Source organism: Sparus aurata, chromosome 15 (assembly GCF_900880675.1).
Source record: "Sparus aurata chromosome 15, fSpaAur1.1, whole genome shotgun sequence".
Classification (NCBI taxonomy): Eukaryota; Metazoa; Chordata; class Actinopteri; order Spariformes; family Sparidae; genus Sparus; species Sparus aurata.
The window spans coordinates 17,977,913-17,995,811 of record NC_044201.1 but is presented as its reverse complement, the minus strand read 5'-3'; the positions used below and the strand labels follow the sequence as shown (position 1 = coordinate 17,995,811).

Sequence of the window (17,899 nt, the reverse complement as noted above, 5' to 3'; positions counted from 1 at the left end):
TTTGCTTTAAAAAGGTACAATATGACATGTAAGACTTGGTCAGCTGTTGAAATCTAACTCTAGCTCATCCAGCCTGGATTTGGAGCTCAGAGCAACAGGTTTGTTGTTTATACTGCCAGCACAGCAGCTTTGGACCACTGAGGATTTTTAAGCCGCAGATGCAGGGGGACCTGGCAGGGGATGCTGGTCCAGAGTGCCAGCCTCCCTGAACACCCCCGGACCAGGACTGAGATGACAGTAAATGCTGAGGTGATTCACAGCGTCACTGACGTGAAGGCATGAAGTCGGAGAAGAGCAAGAGGGAGGTCAGGCATCAGTCTTAGCCCACCTCCAGAGGCCTTCGCTAGAGCCTACCACTGGGCTGCTGCCTCTTGATGCTGGAAGGGCCCCAGTTAGCTACCTAGCATGCTAACTTCAGTAGATAGCTCTGCAACACAGCGCATAGAAGTCTGAAGGTTGGTATTTCTTCACATTCTGTTGATAAATAATCTGTGAATGTTTTAAACTAAAATTCTTACATGTTGCACCTTTAACAACTTCAAATCTTAGCGTTAATATGACAGCCTTTTTAAGGGGCAGGTTTCTTCTTGGCTAGGAGCTGTTGTTGCAAGTCGGTTTTTAAGGTGTCATGTTTTGATTAGTGAGTTTTATAAAAGGTGCAGGTAGGCGTATTCTTCTGCCCTTCAGACTGATGACCATGCCAGCCGTCTCTGGCATTTTAATTTTTGCATTTCATTTCACATCTTAATTCTAGGGAACTACTTCAAGTTTTGTTGAAATGAAGATTGGAGTTTGCTAAAGGTCATCTTTCAACCCTGATGAGTGAGATGTTTTTTAGGTAAACTGACACTTGCACTAAGACTTTTCAGGGAACTCAGCATTCAATATGGCAGCAACAAATATCACAATGAAACAAAGAACACAGACACAGCATAGTTTTTAGGGGTTTAATGGGTGTACAGATTCATTTAAAGGAAGTGATAAACACATACAAAAATACCCTTTCAATACAATTTAGAAACCAACATCTAAATGACCTGTTTTGTTAAATGTTTCCAAACAGCAAAACATGAGTTGTCTGAAACAGAGTGGTGCAGATTTCATTCAAAAGAGACCTACCTGCTATGAATGCTATTAAAAAAAAAAGATCACATGGTACAAATATGCAAATATAAATAAAGTGATAAGAAAACCCCCAATAATGACGAATATGCCTTTTGAAAAAACTGTTCTCTGTACATTTAGTTGGGGAAACTGATGCTGGAAAAGAGCCTGTGTCCCAACTCTCTACCCGCTCCGGAGACGCCTCCTCAATATCACTTTATACTTTGTTGTGTACATATAGTATCTTCTGTGCTGAAATCAAACACAAAGTCACCCGGCTTCAGACCATAAAGATTGAGGGTTGGGGCCCAAGGCAGGAAAAAAAAGTTGTCTCCTGACCCCCCACCTGTGGCCCCAGGAGATGCCTTTTAAGAACCTCCACAGGAGGCGCTGAGGGTTAACACCCAAAATGAAGGGAATTCTGTCTCTCTCTGCCACATAAACACAACCATCTACGCATGCACGTTCACACACACACACACACACACACACACACACACAGTCTCACACACACACACAGTCTCACACACACACACACACACACACACACACAGTCTCACACACACACACAGTCTCTCTCACTCTCACTCACACACACAGACACACACACACACACACACACACACACACACACACACACACACCTTTCATCAAAAAGCTTCGAACCATTTTTTCACCAAGCACCACAAACCCCTTCATGAGCATGGACACAGAAACATCCAGGAGCTGCTTCATCGGAAAGGACCTCCTCTAGCTAAACAGACCACAGTGAGCTGGTGGGGGTGGGGGGGTCAAGCAGTATCCCTAGCCATTTTTTGTTTTTGTTGTTCAGTCCTGATGGACGAGACGGTTAATTTAAGGTCCGAAATTCTTTGAATCACAGGTACGTACACAAAACAGATATTCACACACATTCTTCTGACTGTCTAAACTGTCTGGCACTCACTTTTTAACGGTCAACCACGCCATGAAGAGTAGGCAGAAAACTCATCAACCTTTTCTTTTAATCCAAGACAAACAACAGGTGTGAAGCTACACCGAACAGAAGGATTAGCGAAGCATTTTTTGATATGTTTCTCCCGATGTTCTGTACTAATCCACGTAAGAGCTTAACATAAATGCTTTAGAGCAATTTTCATAAATTCCAGAAAATGCATAAAGTTTCCTGTTGTCCCAAGGATGATTATTTTTGCTCTTACCGGCACCTGAGAAGCACTGATGTCACTGGGCGTCTATGATCACCTACACACTGCAAGTCCAATACTAACCTGGAGCCCCTCCTCGGGTGGTTGTGGTGGTCCAAAGAGTCGTAGTTGCGATTTCCGTCATATCCAAGCAAACCCTCAATAAAGCCTCCCTGCAACTGTATCCAAACCTATACAGTGTTTACAAAAAAATATCCAGGGCTGGAGACAATTTTTTTTTGGACAAGCAATAGAGAAAAAACAAAAAATTACAATTTTTTAAACTTTTTTTTCTTTTTAGATAAAACTACGATAGAATGGCCAAAAGACTTAACAGTGATCTTTTGCTTTTTTTAAGACAAAAAAAGTTATGTACATCAACATTTACTGTACAGGTTTCTGTTTGGGAAAAGAAAAGAAGAAAAAAAAAAGAAAGAAAAGAAATCGGCATACACCCAAAGTGTGTGTAGCAGGCGTCGATAAATGTTCTGGGCTTTAAAACATGTTGACTGGAACAGAAAAAGGATGAAAAGAAAAAACAGCACTTTTTCCTTCTGTACTGTGGACACTTTTAAACATTGAGGGAGAAGACGAGTAAAAAACTGTCGCTTTAGTTCTCATGTCAGATATCTCTGTGGCTGCTGTGTTAAATGCCCTCCAGCTGTGAGCGTGAGAGAGGGAGCTGACAACATCTGGTTTGACCAAATCACCTATCCACTGGCAAATCTATAATCTTTGAAGATTTGAGGCGAGGTGTCCGTCCTGCTGCTTCACACTGGACCGACCTGAACACACTCCCTGTTCCTGTGTGAAGTCAACTTCTCGGTGTTTGACTTAATTGCAAAGCCCCACCTCTGTGTGTATGAATCCAGTCTATAGTTGTGTGTTCAAGCTATGTGGATTCTGGCCTTCTCTGTTTCCTTCAGCCTCTTGGCCTGCTCGTCCAGAGAGGGGGAGTGGGGTCTCTTGGAGGGTGCTCCATTTAGTGGGTCAGGTCCTCGGCTTACTAATGTGGGGATGGAGCTGCCTACAGGGGGCACCGCATGTTTTGCTGCCACATGTTCTACAAGAAAAGAAGAGGACAAGAACAGTGAGATATACATTTGTCTACACCACTGTGTTGTTAGCTACACATTGTTTTTAACTTGACTGAAATTGGATACTCCACTATTGCCCAAGCAGCAGAACCTTACGAACAACAAATCATATCTAATTTTATGATTTAATTTTTCTGAGAAATTTGTGCCATTTGATTGGTTTAAAAAGCACTGATGTCAAGTTTTTTATTGATTAGATTTTAGTTAATATTTTTTTTATTTTTTCTTGTATATCTAATGCTGTAACCATGGTTAATTGTGCGGTTGGGGATTACTGGCAGGGATGTGAACTGTGAACGAAAATGGTTAGGAACCAGTTTCCAAATTGTCCTATCCATTGGAATGCCTCAGAACTCATCAATTCAATTGACTGACTACTGTTTTTTTTCTGACGGTTGTGCATTGCGAAACAGTGAAACTCTATGCTGTCAACTTGAAACAAGAAGAAGTCATTGTGGAGAAGAAACATTCCAAAGTGCGGCTTCATTTCACAATCAAAGATGACAACAGTGCTTGTTGTAAAGCGACTGTTTTAAGTAAAAGGTAGAAACACCAGCAATATGTGGTAAAATGTTTCCATCTGCTTAGGCTTATATTCAAGTCCTGTATATGTAGTTATGTATTCAACACTGTACACACAAGTGCCACTGCTTTCCAGTTGAGCACCACGTCCATAACCGAGGGTAAATATCCTGTGTTAATAACACTAATAACATTAGCCACTTGCAGGCAGTCCATAATTGGATATGTCCATTTTCACAATCTATCTTTTTGTTTAGTTTTTTATTTTTGTGTTTTGAAAAATCTAAGATGAGCACATGAGTGACACTCACTTGAGCCAATGACAGGAATAGACATGCCCTTTTCTTCACTGGCAGGAGGAGCGTCAGTGGTGAGCGTGCCCTCGAACACTGCGGGCTTGGGAGGTGTGATGCTAAATTAAAGAGAAACAGACAGTCCACAAAACACAAAGTTAAAACATTAGCAGATCAAATAACACGAGCTGTATCAGTTGTTGTGATGATGCTGGGAGAACAGTTCGAGCTCACTTGTGGCGGTTGAGGGCCAGTTTGATGGAATTTTTCACAACACGACAGCTGTTGCTGGCCGGGAGAGGCGAGGAAGCGTCTGGCAGCTCCATGCTGGGAAGTCTCTGCGGTATCAAACAGCAACATTATAGATCACTGCATATTCCCCACATTTATTAACCAACAATCCAGGAATTAAACAGAGCTGATGGTTTACAAAGAATACACTACCTGGGTTCTTGAGGTATCAATGGTTGGAATGGGCTTAGCCTTTGATCCAGAAAGTGGGGTCTAATAGTGAACAGAGACAAAAAGCCAAAACGCTCTTTATGTTTTGTCTTGATTTACACAGTTAATTAGAAGCAAGCAGTAAGTAACACTTACAGTATTGTGTCCCTCTCCTGTGCTCAAGTCAGATGGTGGATATGGCTCTTTAAATGTGGAGTCATCATTGGACACCACCTGCAGCAAAAAAAAGTGCAACGTTACAACTTTCACTTTGCATGACAGGCCAACTGCAATTATTACTGAGAGCACCCTCCTCACCTCTGTTTCTTTGAGTCTCTTGGTCATGTCCTCTTCTGTAGGCGAGTGTGGTCTCTTGGCAGGAGCTCCGTTGATAGAGTCCTCCAGGCCGTTGGGCTCCTCTTTGGGGCTGCTGGCGGCATTGGGCATCACGTCCCCGCTCAGCAGTGGTGGGGTGGAGCTGCTGGCTGGTGGAGAAGGGGGCTTTGTTTTTATTGGAGGCTCTTCATGAGGAAAAGGAGACAAACAAAGAAATTAGATCAAGATGGTATCACTTTAAGGACATGTTTTTAATGTAATTAATATTGTCCTCTTGTTTTAGTCACCATTTATCATGTATAAACTAAACGGTGAAGAGGTAACGGGATTGTCAATTAGTCCATATCACTTGGAATACAAAATTCATGGCCGTGACCGTTCTCTTTCATGCTTAAATGAGTCAGTGTAATACTAACTACAAAAATTACTCACTTGCGCCAATGACAGGGATGGACATGCCCTGGTCTTGAGCAGCTGGTGCCGCACTGGGTGCTGGAGAGCCCTCAACAAAAAGCTGCTTCGGAGGGCTGACGCTGCAAAAAACAGAGAAGAAAAAACATTAATTCAGCATCATATGGTGGATTTGAGCCTGGTCATTGTAGTTTGTCATATATGACAAAGAAAAATAGATAAAAACATCTGTGGATATGAAAATAACATACAACTACAACACTAAAATCAGGTAGAAACAGACAAAGATTAACCATGCTACAAATGTGGAGGTGTACCTTACCCGTCATCAGTGTCGGACACAGGTTTAGAGGGTTTGGTGGTTGGGGAGCTAAAGGGAGTCCCTGAGTCCGTGTCTCTGGAGCTGTCCAGATGACTGCTGTCCAGAGAGATCCTCTTAGAGCTCCCCCCATTGGAGCTACGGTTTAACTCAGCTATGCTCTGCACAAAAGAAACAAACAAAAGACAAAGAGAAATGATTTTAAGACGACAACTATAACATGTCTTAAAGACAATTAAGACCTTCCAATCTGCACAGAAATATATCTCACCCTCTTCTTCTTCTGCACTAGTTCAGGAGGAAGGTACTGATGCAGCTGTTTTTTCTTCACGTGTGTTGCTTCGATCTTCATTCCGTCCTTCAGCATGTTGATGTTGTTAGCTTGTCTGTACACTGCAAAGAAAATGTAATGTTAAGGTTTATTGATTACTATCAAGGGTGTAAAAACTTGTTTTTTTCTTCGTACAAGTGACTGCTGAGCATTTCCTCTATTTTGATGCATGAACACAAACAGGGTTTGGATAATATGTACCGAATGTAATGGTTACATATTCTTTAGCAATTTTAAACCAGGCAGTGACTTTTTCTGTCTCATCTTTAAGAGAAAGAAGTTTGCTTTGAACCCAGAAAACTACGGCTTATTTGTTCCAAGAAGTCAAGTGAAAAGTATCTCATACAGATTGTATTTTCTCTTATTTTCATATAAGCTGAAAGTTATATTGCATGTCAATCAGAGATAAGAACAGTAGGAGTGACATCAGCCACCGTCTCCCCTTTCTCCAGTGAGCGTACAGGGAGGCTTGAACACCTGTTCATCACGGCCCCATGCTCGTGGGATGGTGTCTGTTAATGCCTCCCAAGGGTGCCATCCACTCGCGAATACTTTTCTGGCCACTTGTATCATGTGGATGCACTTGGTTTCTATGTGTCCAGCTTTTAAGACTAATTAAACACCATAGAGGAGTTCCACTTCTCACTCTCCATTGGTCTTTCAGTGCCACCTTCCTAACTTCAACTTCCTCTTTAAAAAACTAACATTGCAATAATGATTTTGACATCAATAAGTCATAGAACAGTATAAGATTTAAAGCATGCTGGTGAGACCTACCAAGCAGCTGAATTTACTGCAGTGATTACAAAAGGGTGATGATCACATGAATTAGCCAAACTGTCCAGTCATTTCACACATTTGAACTCTAAAAAGAAATTTTCCGAGGTTGCTTCACGACCACCAACAAAGAGGGATGTGGTGGGACCTACCAGTGTCTGTGAAGGACTGGATGTCGTACGTCAGGTCAATGTTCACACTTTCTGCATTCTCCACTTTCTTGAAGATGATCCCAATAAACCACATGGACACAAAGTCGTTCCTGTTAAAGAAACACAAACACAGCCAAATAAAATACAGTTAGCTCATGTTTATTTTATGCTTGCTTTAGACCATACTGCAGAACAGGTTTTGTGATGCTGGAAAATGTCAATGGGGAAGAAATACAAACTTGCAGTACTCTAAAAGCTGCTTGTCTGCCTAACAACTCTCTGGCCACTATGAATTCCATGACTCAAAGACTTGCACTCAGCACAGTGCAACAGGCAACTTGTTCCAAGCTAAAGTTGCTGAGTAGCCTATGAAAAGGCTTGATTGATGATTAGCAGAATTTGCTTTACAAAATCCAGAACTTTCTCCCTCAGATGTCTGTATATTCAAAACAGAACTCACTCGCTGCGGTTCTCTTTGGAGCCAGGAAAGGACTGGGGGTTGACATGAGCCAAGGTGATGTACTCATTCCTCTCCAGGTTTCCCACCAGAACTCGGATTTTTGACTCCACCAGACCGATCCTGAGGGAAAACATAATGTATTACCACAGGTGCTGGTTACAACTCATCCTCGCTTCTTTTAGTGAAGAACATGTTCAGAAATAAAAAAAAAAGAGAAGAAAGAAATACAAAACAAGATCTCAGGTATGTAGCCGTCAGACGGCAGAGTTGAAATGCCCTGATGCAATTTAAACACACAAAGAAGGGTGAGAGTGGTTTTGTATGAGTTCATCTTACAAGACCGAAAGGAAATCTAGCCCTTTGGCACTCACCATTCTAAGTGGTTTTCTTCTGTGGATGCACTGGCAGTCAGAACGATGTAATGCCTGCAGCAAAAAAACAGAAAATCAGACAAGTGTGGGAGGAACTTTCATAAACAAAATGAGTCGACCAAACTACTGACCACAGCTAGGATGAGTCAAATCTGCCCATACCCAAAAAGTGAAAACAATAAGTTGGTTGGGGAAAGAAGCTTGCATCACCCAGTTTAGTTTGAACTTCACAAACAGTCTATGCCTCTTAGAAAACTGTGAGTGCCGCACAAACTGTTGGCGGCATAAGCCACTTTCTGATATGAACTCCGGACAATGCCTGAAGTTTTCCCCCTCACACATGTAGCAAACAAGAGGAGATTAAACCACACACATACAACTTGCATGTAAAGTGTCAAAGAATTGTGATTTTAGTTCCAAGCAAGGAAACCGTAATTGCCATAATGACGAAAGCATCACCTACTTGTACTTTTGGAAAAAGTTGGGTGGCTCAAAGAGTTTGGGCCATTCTGCTTTTCCCTGAAGAATCTCATCTGTGACGCTGAGGCCTGTTCAAACCATACAAACAGACCATGATTAACACATTATCAGGATGAACTCATCAACCAAGAACAGTTTGAAAAATTTTAACTAAAAAAGGTGCAGAATCATTTCTACCATTGACTCAGTAAGAATGATGTTAATCTAAAGGCAGAGAAATGTACTTTGACTAATGCCGTCCACAGACAAGAGATTTTAGGAACCTGAGAAACTAGGTGAACAGATACAACATTTGTCAGTGTTGCTTCAGTCGTGCAGTCCGTCATACCGTATTTGAACTCTTCGCTCATGATGGTTCGTGTTGACGTGGAGACATTGTACGTGGAGTTCTGCTGGGGGTAGGCAGGCGTGATGATGGGCATCAGGTGGTATCTGTCAGATGGGTTGACCTAAAAAAACAGAACAGGGACCATGACTGGTTTCACTGCAGATAAGAAAAGACTTTACCAAGCACACACACTGTACTGAGAGTAGGGCAACATTACACTCACCCACACATGCACATACACCGAGAGGCCTCATAAAACAGAGAACACACATCCACTGGGTACATCCCGACACACTTAACCGCCTTCACGTTTCACTGATTTGCATTATTTCCCTCAAGGAAACATATTGTGAAATGTGACGCGTTTCACTTTCAAATGTCATGTGATTTGTCAGTTACTGATGAAGGCTGCAGAGCTGGATCACCTATCAGGGCTTCGGCAGAAGTAATCAATCTAATGAGAATGGGACATTCTACCCAAAAAGTAACCCCTTTCACACAGCCTTTTCACAGAGCGTGCTGTGCCTTTGTGCCTCTACATCGCTGTTCTGTATAAAATAGGTATGAAGACGGCAGCAGTAGAGGTATTAACAGCACCAAATCAACTGTGTTAAGACAGTGAGCTAGCAGGGCAGAAGTGTGACACTTTGATAATGTTTCAAGTGTGAGACCCACAACTGATTTAGATTTGAAATGCAACAGAAAAACTCCTGAAAATGTCTGGAAACTGGGGAGACAACACAAGGTCTGGGAGCTTTACTAAGCAGAAGACAAGATCATATGCCATACAACAAGGATGGTAAATCATTCTTATGTCCATGTTGTTCACTTCCAACCCTATACAAAACTTCAAATTAGATGTAGACGCCACTGCATTATATTTCAAGCCTTAATGTAAAAAGGGCTAGCGAGTTAGCCATTTCATTTTGATGTTGTCCAACCTGACAAGACATATTTTAAAATATTACATGGCCCATTAAGCCTCATTATTGAAAAACAACTATCCTGTATTTTGTCAAGTGGACAGATAAGCCCTCTTACCAACAAGAGCCACTGAGTGTGAATATACATAGTTTGCTAAGAGCTGTTGGAGAAATGACTTTTGACCATTTCTGACAGCAGCAGAGCTTTGACCACACAATTATTTGTTTCCAAGTTTTGTTTGGAATTGTTTCAATAGTCCAGATTTTGATGAGAATTTATCATAGTAAATAGAAACAAGTAGTAGTAGTAGTAGGAATTAATAAAGTTCTATTGAAAATGCATGGTGATTGTTGACAGTACTGTGACTGAACGGAAACGACACCAATAGATAAATAAAATGTGTTTATTTTTGAAAGGACACTGCAAACATGACACAGCAGTTACAACAGCTAGAAGGTTTTCAAGTAAGGCTTAAGACCAATTTGTTTGGGAGAAGTAGATTGTATAATATAATTAATAAGATATTATTATGAAAGACAATCAAAACAATTTTTTAGTCAAAACATATATAACAAAGCCCTGGCCAAGGAAAGTCATTCAAAATCGATAGCCAAAAAGGAAGAGTGTCTAACAGGCTTCCTTAACAAATATTTACTGCACTGCACACAGTACTTCTATTTATCTGTACACAAAAGTAGTGCACACATTCAATTTAAAACACAAATGTCAGTCTGTTATGAAATTTAATGCATTTTATTGTAGGGATGTGTCTGTCTAAAAATAAGACGTCCCCGTAGGAAGTCTTCCTTGCTCCAAGCTGCTCTGGGAAGACTCCTCCGAACAGAGTTAAGGGGATTGGAACTCATATAGGGGAACCGATCAAATTCCAGGTCACATGAGGACAGAGGAATGAGGAAACATGAAATATCAGGAAACAAATGTACCTATACTCTTTCTGTTGAGCCAAGTTTAAAAACACCAATAAACTTTTCAGACCTCAGCAGATTCCCTCTATTCGGAGAGTGTTCCCTGTTTGTGTACAATAATACAAAACGGAGGCATAACCACATTTTAAACAAGTAGAGATAAAACACTGGTTTCATACTCACTCTAGGATCCCACACAGGTAGGTTCAGATTACTGTCCTCAGGCTGTTTCAAAAGCACAGGATTTGGCCACTCCCTGCGGAATAGAAATGACTAATGTAGTACAATGCGTGAATATTGAAACAGAACTGACATTGCACAAGGCTGTGACATACTGCCACCAAGTGGAGCAGGAGAAATATGAAGTTCCAACTGCATGAGCTGCATTCTCACCATTTAGAAAACACCAAGAAGAACTTGTGGACCAGCGTAGCAGCCACAGCGTTTGGGTAGAGCTGGCAGGTCCTGGCCACCAGCATGGCCCATGACACTCCACCCAGGAACCCCAGCATGTTGGAGTAGATCCCACGTCCTGTAGGTGGAGGACACGTTATAATCAGGCAGACCAAAAGAGCCCACTGCTGGTTTGATAAGTAAACATTAAACTCTAAACTGGTACCTCATCTGTAGCAGGTAAATATCATTAACTCTACTCACAAATTTGACACTGTCATTTTTTTAGACCATTTATATTAGGGCTGAACGATATGGACAAAATTTCATATCTCGATATTCATGCCAGATATCTCGATATCGATACGATATGACATGACTACGGGTTCGGTGAAAACCAAGCATTTTTCAGAAAAATAAAGAGATTATTTTAAGCCATATACAAATGGTTGATAGAGAAATCTTTACCAAATAATCACAAACTCACTACAGAGACAAATATATTTGAAGTAACAATAGTAAAGGGAGGGAGAAGATCAAACGAACTATGTGCATTTTTACAAGATGAACGATGACATCCTAATCTGGAGAGAAGGAAAGAGTGAAGATCGAGACTCAGCAGCTTCAGGTTATCGCTGGTAAAGTACCAGTGGAATTTAAAAAGACTAAGAAGTCAGAGAATTAACGGATCAAAACAGAGTAGACGGCAGCTATACGGTCTCGAATCCACAGAGCGAGCGGCCGCAGCGTCCGCTCCTGCTGCCCCAGCCAGCTCCCACACATACACACCTGCCACCGTGTGAGAGGACAGAGAGCCGGCGCTGCTGCAGGGGAGCCGCAGACTGTGATGACTCTGAGCAGCAGGAGAATTACAATATAATATATTTCTCGCCTTTCCCCTGATGATCTGAATAAGTCACTAAATTTGTTGCTAGTCGCTTTTCATAAATAAAGTCGCTAAGAGGGTCTGAAAAGTCGCTAAACTAGCTATAAAGTCGCCAAGTTGTGTGTGCGTCTCAGTCTCCGTCTCCCTCAAGCCAGCCCTCGTATGTTTGTCATTGGTTGGCTTCAGCTGTCGATCCACAGCAAGCATGAAATAAGGTTTGTGGTTTGCTGGCCTTAGCGGTGCATTCAAGGGTAATCGTAAAAATGATGTTTGTTGTTAATTGCCAGAGCTGTACGTGCAGGGAGAGCGGGGTAATCTATATCGTTTATATCGTTGCTTTTTCGCTATGAATATCTTGAATGTTCATATCTAGATATAAATACAATAACGATATATCGTTCAGCCCTAATTTATATATTTGCTATACTCGCTCTCAAATGGTGAAAAACTGCTGAACAAGACTCATAGATGCAATAAAAGCAGGCGTACAGATTGGAAATGAAAAACATCTGTGTCGACTTACGTTTTGCCCACAGTTTGATGGCTCTCAGTGTCAGCCTGAAGTTTTCTTTGTTTGGCACCAGGTACAAAATTTCATCCGTCACTCGACAGCCTGTTAGAAAAAAGAAAAAGAAAAAAATAAATATAAAAAGCACTGTGAAAGGATCAATGCCCTCACAATTATGGTGTAAAGTCCTAGTAAAAGTGGATTCAGCTGGAAAAAAAAACAGAAGCCATGAAGCGTACCATTAAGGCTGCGGATACACCGAATGTCCAAGTTTCTGAGGATGGAGTCTCCCCTTAGGTCCAGGTTGTCTGGGATGGACTGTAAGGCCAGTCTGGCAAAAAGCAGATCAATCTATTCCGATAGAGACACAAAAAGAAACAAAGTAGTGATGAAACAGAGAATAAACTGGTCCTCATTAACAACCCGGCCTGTTCAGAGCAAGTCCATTCAAGGTCACATACACAACTAAAATACAAATTTGTCAAGTTCTCATGGACCTGAACTATTAACGGACCACCAGCCTGTCATATGCTTCATACCTGAGAAAACCTGGTTGGATTAAACAAATGTTTAAAGATTAAACTGGAAATCAAACCATAATCCTTGGCGAAGGTATAGTAGCAGACCACTACATCTGGGGGGTCCTATCAGTGCCTTACACTACCATACCAAATTTGTCAAAATGTTATTTCTGAGGTGTGTATTTAGTTAACCAATACCACTAATGAAGGGAACACAAAGTCAAACTCTTACCTCTATTCCGTCAAATTTGAATTTTATCACTGGCACAAAAGCGTCCTCGACAGCCTTGAAAAAGCACCAAAAGAACAATATCACCAACAAAACGTAGACATAGCGACATTATCAAAGACTTAATGTAACCTCAAATGAACAACATGTGAAAATCAAGGACATAAACACAGATCATTCAAAATATAACATTCCATAGACTTATAGTGTTATGTTTGGAGACAGCTGATAACAGCTGTAGGTGAGGGTTGGTTCAAATTCAGAAAACATGAGCACAGTGTGGAATGTGAGTCACTTATGGTCTCGTTAGGGACCAGGGAATAAAGACCCAACTAAATTAGCATTGTCCTTCTCAAATATTCAAGAAACAGAGGGCTACTCTCAGTAGCACTGATCAACCAGAAAAATCGCACTCAGTCGCACCACTATGCATTTAAGGATAAGAACAAGATGAGAATGTATTTATTCATTTATCAACTCCGTGTAAACCCTTCAACAAATAGCATGTAATGTGATGATTTGGTAGAATTAAAATTTAGTGTCACAACAAACATAAACCTAAGGGGTGTACTCACTTATTGGTGTTTATAAATATACACACCTTGGGAAATTAACTGTTTATCAGCAGACCTAACAGCACCATAGCTCATGCTCCTTGGTACTGCTCATCTGCTGAATAACATTACTACTCACAAGTGCTTTCTTATATCTGTAACCAACTAGCAAAAGTGAACTGTAAAGATGTAATGCAGAAATCTGTACCAATATTAGCGATAGTAGGGTGAACTCAGCTCTCCTACAGAGTTCTCCCACAGGAAAACTAATGTACACAGTTTGAATTCTCAGTCTGTTCAATCAAAGAACTTTCTAGTGAAAAAGGTGCAAGAGCAACACATTAAAGGATGAAACAGATGCTTCCTTCATTTGGAAATGGCCTAACATGATGGCTACCCTTTAGATGACATGCTAAGTTTTCAACTTTTGTCACTGAAGTTTGTCACAGCAACCTTAATGACAAAATGCCAGAGACTCACCCTCAGGTCTTTGATCTCTTCGTGCTGTTTCAATTTCTCAAAGAAAGACTGGAAAAAGTCCGTTCTCTCTACATGGCGTGGAGCCACACATAAGGCATCAATATCAGCACCTGGAAGAAACAATAACTGTAAACAGTGTTGCCCAGTAGGTTGAATAATTGGTGACTTCAATAACAATCTACTAAGTACAGTAAACAGAGTTGCCTCATTCAAGACTAAAGAGAGTTCATGTGATAAAACATAACAGATAAACAAGAAGGGCAGCTAAGGCGAAGTGCTGCAACTTTTGAGTAATGTTTTCTGTGACTCTCTAAATCCTGGCCCTGCCTTGAACAGTCCCAGCCAATAGTTATGCTATAGATTAATGTAAAAAATGTATGGTTTGAGTTTTAGAATTATATAAATATAGCATTGTATTTTGCTGTTATAGTTGTTTATTTTTCCAATGAACTTTTACCTTTTCATCGCACTTTTGTCTGATGTTTTGAGTCTATAGTAAGCTTGTGTTTACCCGGCTTTCAGACCCCAAAACTAGTCTTTTCAATAAAAACTCAATGGCAGAGGATTATGACAATGCCAGCCTCGTGCTTTAGCATGGACAGGGTGAACTGAGCCTTTCAAAAACAATGATGCATGCCTGCTTAGAAAGGGCTGAGTCCACTGTGACAGTTTATGTTCTGTTACCTCGATTAGCCTTTTCTCCTTTTCAATAGACAATGGGGCTAATCACACAACACGGGTGCTGAAATCTAATGATGTCAGAAAACTGGCAAAAAGTGGAGATTTAATTGATGATGTGGCAGCAATGAATGAAAGACCACAATACAAAAATATCAACTCGTCATACCTTTTGTGTGCACTCCAAGTCGGTACGACCCAAATGTAAATATCTTGCCCCCAACACAGCTTATAGCTGACGGTGGGAGGTTCTGTAGAGGAGAGGAACATCCAAAAAGCAAAGTCAGTATTATGGTCAATGATTATCAATGTCAACATAGTAAATCACAGCCTTTATTTAGACAGCATTCAACAGAGCAGAACCTACCTTTAACTCACTGATCTCTGCAATCCATTCTTTAACAAAGTTATTCAATTTCCCAAGAACAGCAAGTCTGAAAGAAGATACAGGTCTCAGCAGGTGCTTCATTCACAATTCACACCTTTTTACTGAGCATGTAGTGGCAAAGAAAATGATAGAAATACATCACACACAGTCAAACGAGGTCGCTGAAAATATGTGCATTCAAGCACCAAGACAAAACGTTATACATTTAGCAGCTCACCTATGGTTCAACTCCTCTTCATCTTCAAACACACCAAAAGGCTTCATAGCATCACAGAGCTTCTTGGTGTACTGGTGGTCTATTTCTCGTGGGGGTGCGAGGCTGATGGCGGAGGTGATGCCGTAGTGTCTCTGAGGCTGCTGCCCACCAGGCATGGTGCTGCGAGGGGGCAAAACATGAAATGACACTTCGCGGTTACTACAAAACGACACTTCACGTCACTATATTTAGGTTTCATGTTATCGTTACTCAAACCCAATCTTAAATAAAGAACAAGACTGAACTGACAATTTGTTTGGATGCCAGGCGAAGGCCAGGACAGTTATCTGCCGAATGTGAAAGGTGTTATTCTTTGCTAGTTTTTGTTCCGCTCCTTACTATGACCGCGAACCCGTGTGTAAACACAGGTTAGCTAGCGCTACACACTCTGACTCTGACAGCAATGTGCTTCATTTACACCATATCATCAACCATTTTAATAAACACACCACAGTTGAACGTTATTCAAAATCAGAAAACTAAGTTCCCAAAAATTGCAGAAACGTGTTTGAAATGTGCTACTATTCAACCTCTGGCGGCGGACGAACATTAGCCGAGGGGCTACAAACAGGTTGGAAGCGCTAACAAATTGGCTAATTTAGCAAGTTAGCAAACGTTATTTGGCAGCTACGGAAGAACTGGCTTGCTTTCCTCTTGGATATATTTGAGCGTTGATATATTGTCAAACTCAGACAAGAAATGAAATTCGTTCGTTTTGTGGACATATGTGCACCATAGTTACCCAACAACAAATAAGCAAGCTAGCATCCAAACGCTGGCTGCAGGCCTTGTTTGGTTGTTGTGACAGTTAGCTAACGTTAGCTTTTAGCCTATTCTTCAGGACTCCCTCAAACGCGGATAAAAATCGGCATATATGGAGAATGTGGCACATGCATGACTTACCTTGACATTTCTTTCATGACACTGTAAAAAGCTCGCACTGCTTTTTTCTGCCGTGAATCCGTAAAAAACTAACAAAGTCGGCAAGTGGAAATGATAACAGCCTCGACCTGATTACAACAATGGTCACTTTTCGGAGAGCAGTTCAAACCTCCCCACTGAACCGGAATCACTTCTTATAAGATCACGTATCGGCTCGTAATCCTGAGAGAAAAGTCATATCTAACTCGTTTTACAAAAACGCAGAGGATATTTTTGGACGCTAGCAGCTAAACGCGCGTTTGATTTGCTGCCGGGCCTTTTCTTAATATTCAAAACTACAAATGTAAAGGCGTTTGTCGGGACAACGTCTGCGTGCAGCACGCTGAGCAACCATCGTCGGGAGGCAGGCACGCACCTCCGAGGCCACAAGTCACGTGACCACGGCCGCGACGCTGTCTAACTTGTACCAGCACTTGTCGCACAAGGAGGAGTAAAGCCGCGACCGGATATTATAGAAAAATTAGGTGTTATAAAGGCTTAAGTGTGATACTTCAATGATAGGGCAGGTCGGCCAAATTCACGTAAGCCGATATCGATTATGTACGTTTTCTTGCGATGATCCCAGTCGTTAAAGGAGGCTATTGACTCCATATTTTCGCTATTCTGTAACACACACACACACACACACACACACACACGTTACATATATATAAAACGTATTATTTTATTTAACATATATATTTGTTGAAGTGTTCATAAAATAGACAGCTTCACTTGTAAAACAGAAACCTACTGTGTTTGGGGATGTAAAATAACACAATTAATTTGTGCTTTGTGTTTTTTAAAATGCCGAATAAAAGATGCATGATTAAATAGTGAAATGCTGTGCTGTGTTCACTATTGCTGTGCATGTCTGTGTCCAGCAGGGGACGCGACAACCAGTCCTCACAGATAAACATGGCAAAACGAAGAAAAATCATGTAAACCGTGAAGTCATTGTGTAAAACTAAAAAGCTTACATTGGACTTGGAATCTGACTTTATTATTTATTATTGACTGTATTTTTTCCCAGAAAGTATCATTTTAATTTTACTTGAAAGAATAGATAGATAGATAGATAGATAGATAGATAGATAGATAGATAGATAGATAGATAGATAACTGATTAACTGGATAAATGATTTCCTGTGCCATTCCTTTAGGCAGGGGGATGAATGAGTCAGTGGCTGAAGCTGATTTTAAACTTGTCCAGAGTTTTGTGGAGGGGGTGAGAGGCTTTGTCCATGATCGCTAGCATCAAGGGCTGAAATTTCCCCCACATACTTAGCTTTAAAGTATTTGGAGTACAACTAAGGGATTTTGCAAGGTCTCATGAATTTAATAGAAGTCTCAACATTAATTTTTTCAAGAAATTCTATGATGTGAGCTGGAAAAAGTTCTGGTGGGTGTGTTGGAATTGGAATGTCCCATATATGAATAAATGATGTGGGGCTAATACTGATATGATAACAGGTAACAGATATTATTGTGAAACACGATAGACCCACTGTTGGCCATCTTCCCTCTTATCCCATCATCATCTGCTCGTAGCTGTCTTGGTTGGGCTGAAGTTCATTCTTGTCGCAGCATGTAACAAAACTTTCCCCACTGAGCGCCCAGGGAAGTTTA

At 41.0% G+C, this 17,899-nt stretch overlaps 1 protein-coding gene across 1 annotated transcript; it reads right to left on the bottom strand.

Moving 5' to 3' along the window:
- Positions 1-933: 933 nt before the first annotated feature.
- papolg (poly(A) polymerase gamma) lies at positions 934-16,665 on the bottom strand. Its single transcript, XM_030442149.1, has 24 exons — positions 16,253-16,665; positions 15,311-15,469; positions 15,073-15,139; positions 14,875-14,956; positions 14,028-14,137; positions 12,997-13,050; positions 12,483-12,594; positions 12,259-12,348; positions 10,850-10,988; positions 10,640-10,712; positions 8,607-8,727; positions 8,262-8,346; positions 7,799-7,852; positions 7,428-7,547; positions 6,968-7,077; positions 5,979-6,100; positions 5,711-5,868; positions 5,410-5,510; positions 4,960-5,162; positions 4,798-4,875; positions 4,645-4,704; positions 4,435-4,538; positions 4,219-4,319; positions 934-3,351 (listed from the first exon to the last, which is right to left on the bottom strand). The coding sequence occupies exons 1-24, from the start codon at positions 16,267-16,269 to the stop codon at positions 3,176-3,178; spliced, it is 2,496 nt and encodes an 831-aa protein (XP_030298009.1). The 5' UTR covers positions 16,270-16,665; the 3' UTR covers positions 934-3,175.
- Positions 16,666-17,899: the final 1,234 nt, after the last annotated feature.

Coding starts and splice junctions, on each gene's coding strand:
- papolg (XM_030442149.1), bottom strand. Junction 8,347..8,606: donor GAGCGAAGAGTTCAAATACG/GTATGACGGACT, acceptor TGGTTTGAACAG/GCCTCAGCGTCACAGATGAG. Junction 7,548..7,798: donor GAAGAAAACCACTTAGAATG/GTGAGTGCCAAA, acceptor GTTTTCCCTCAG/GATCGGTCTGGTGGAGTCAA.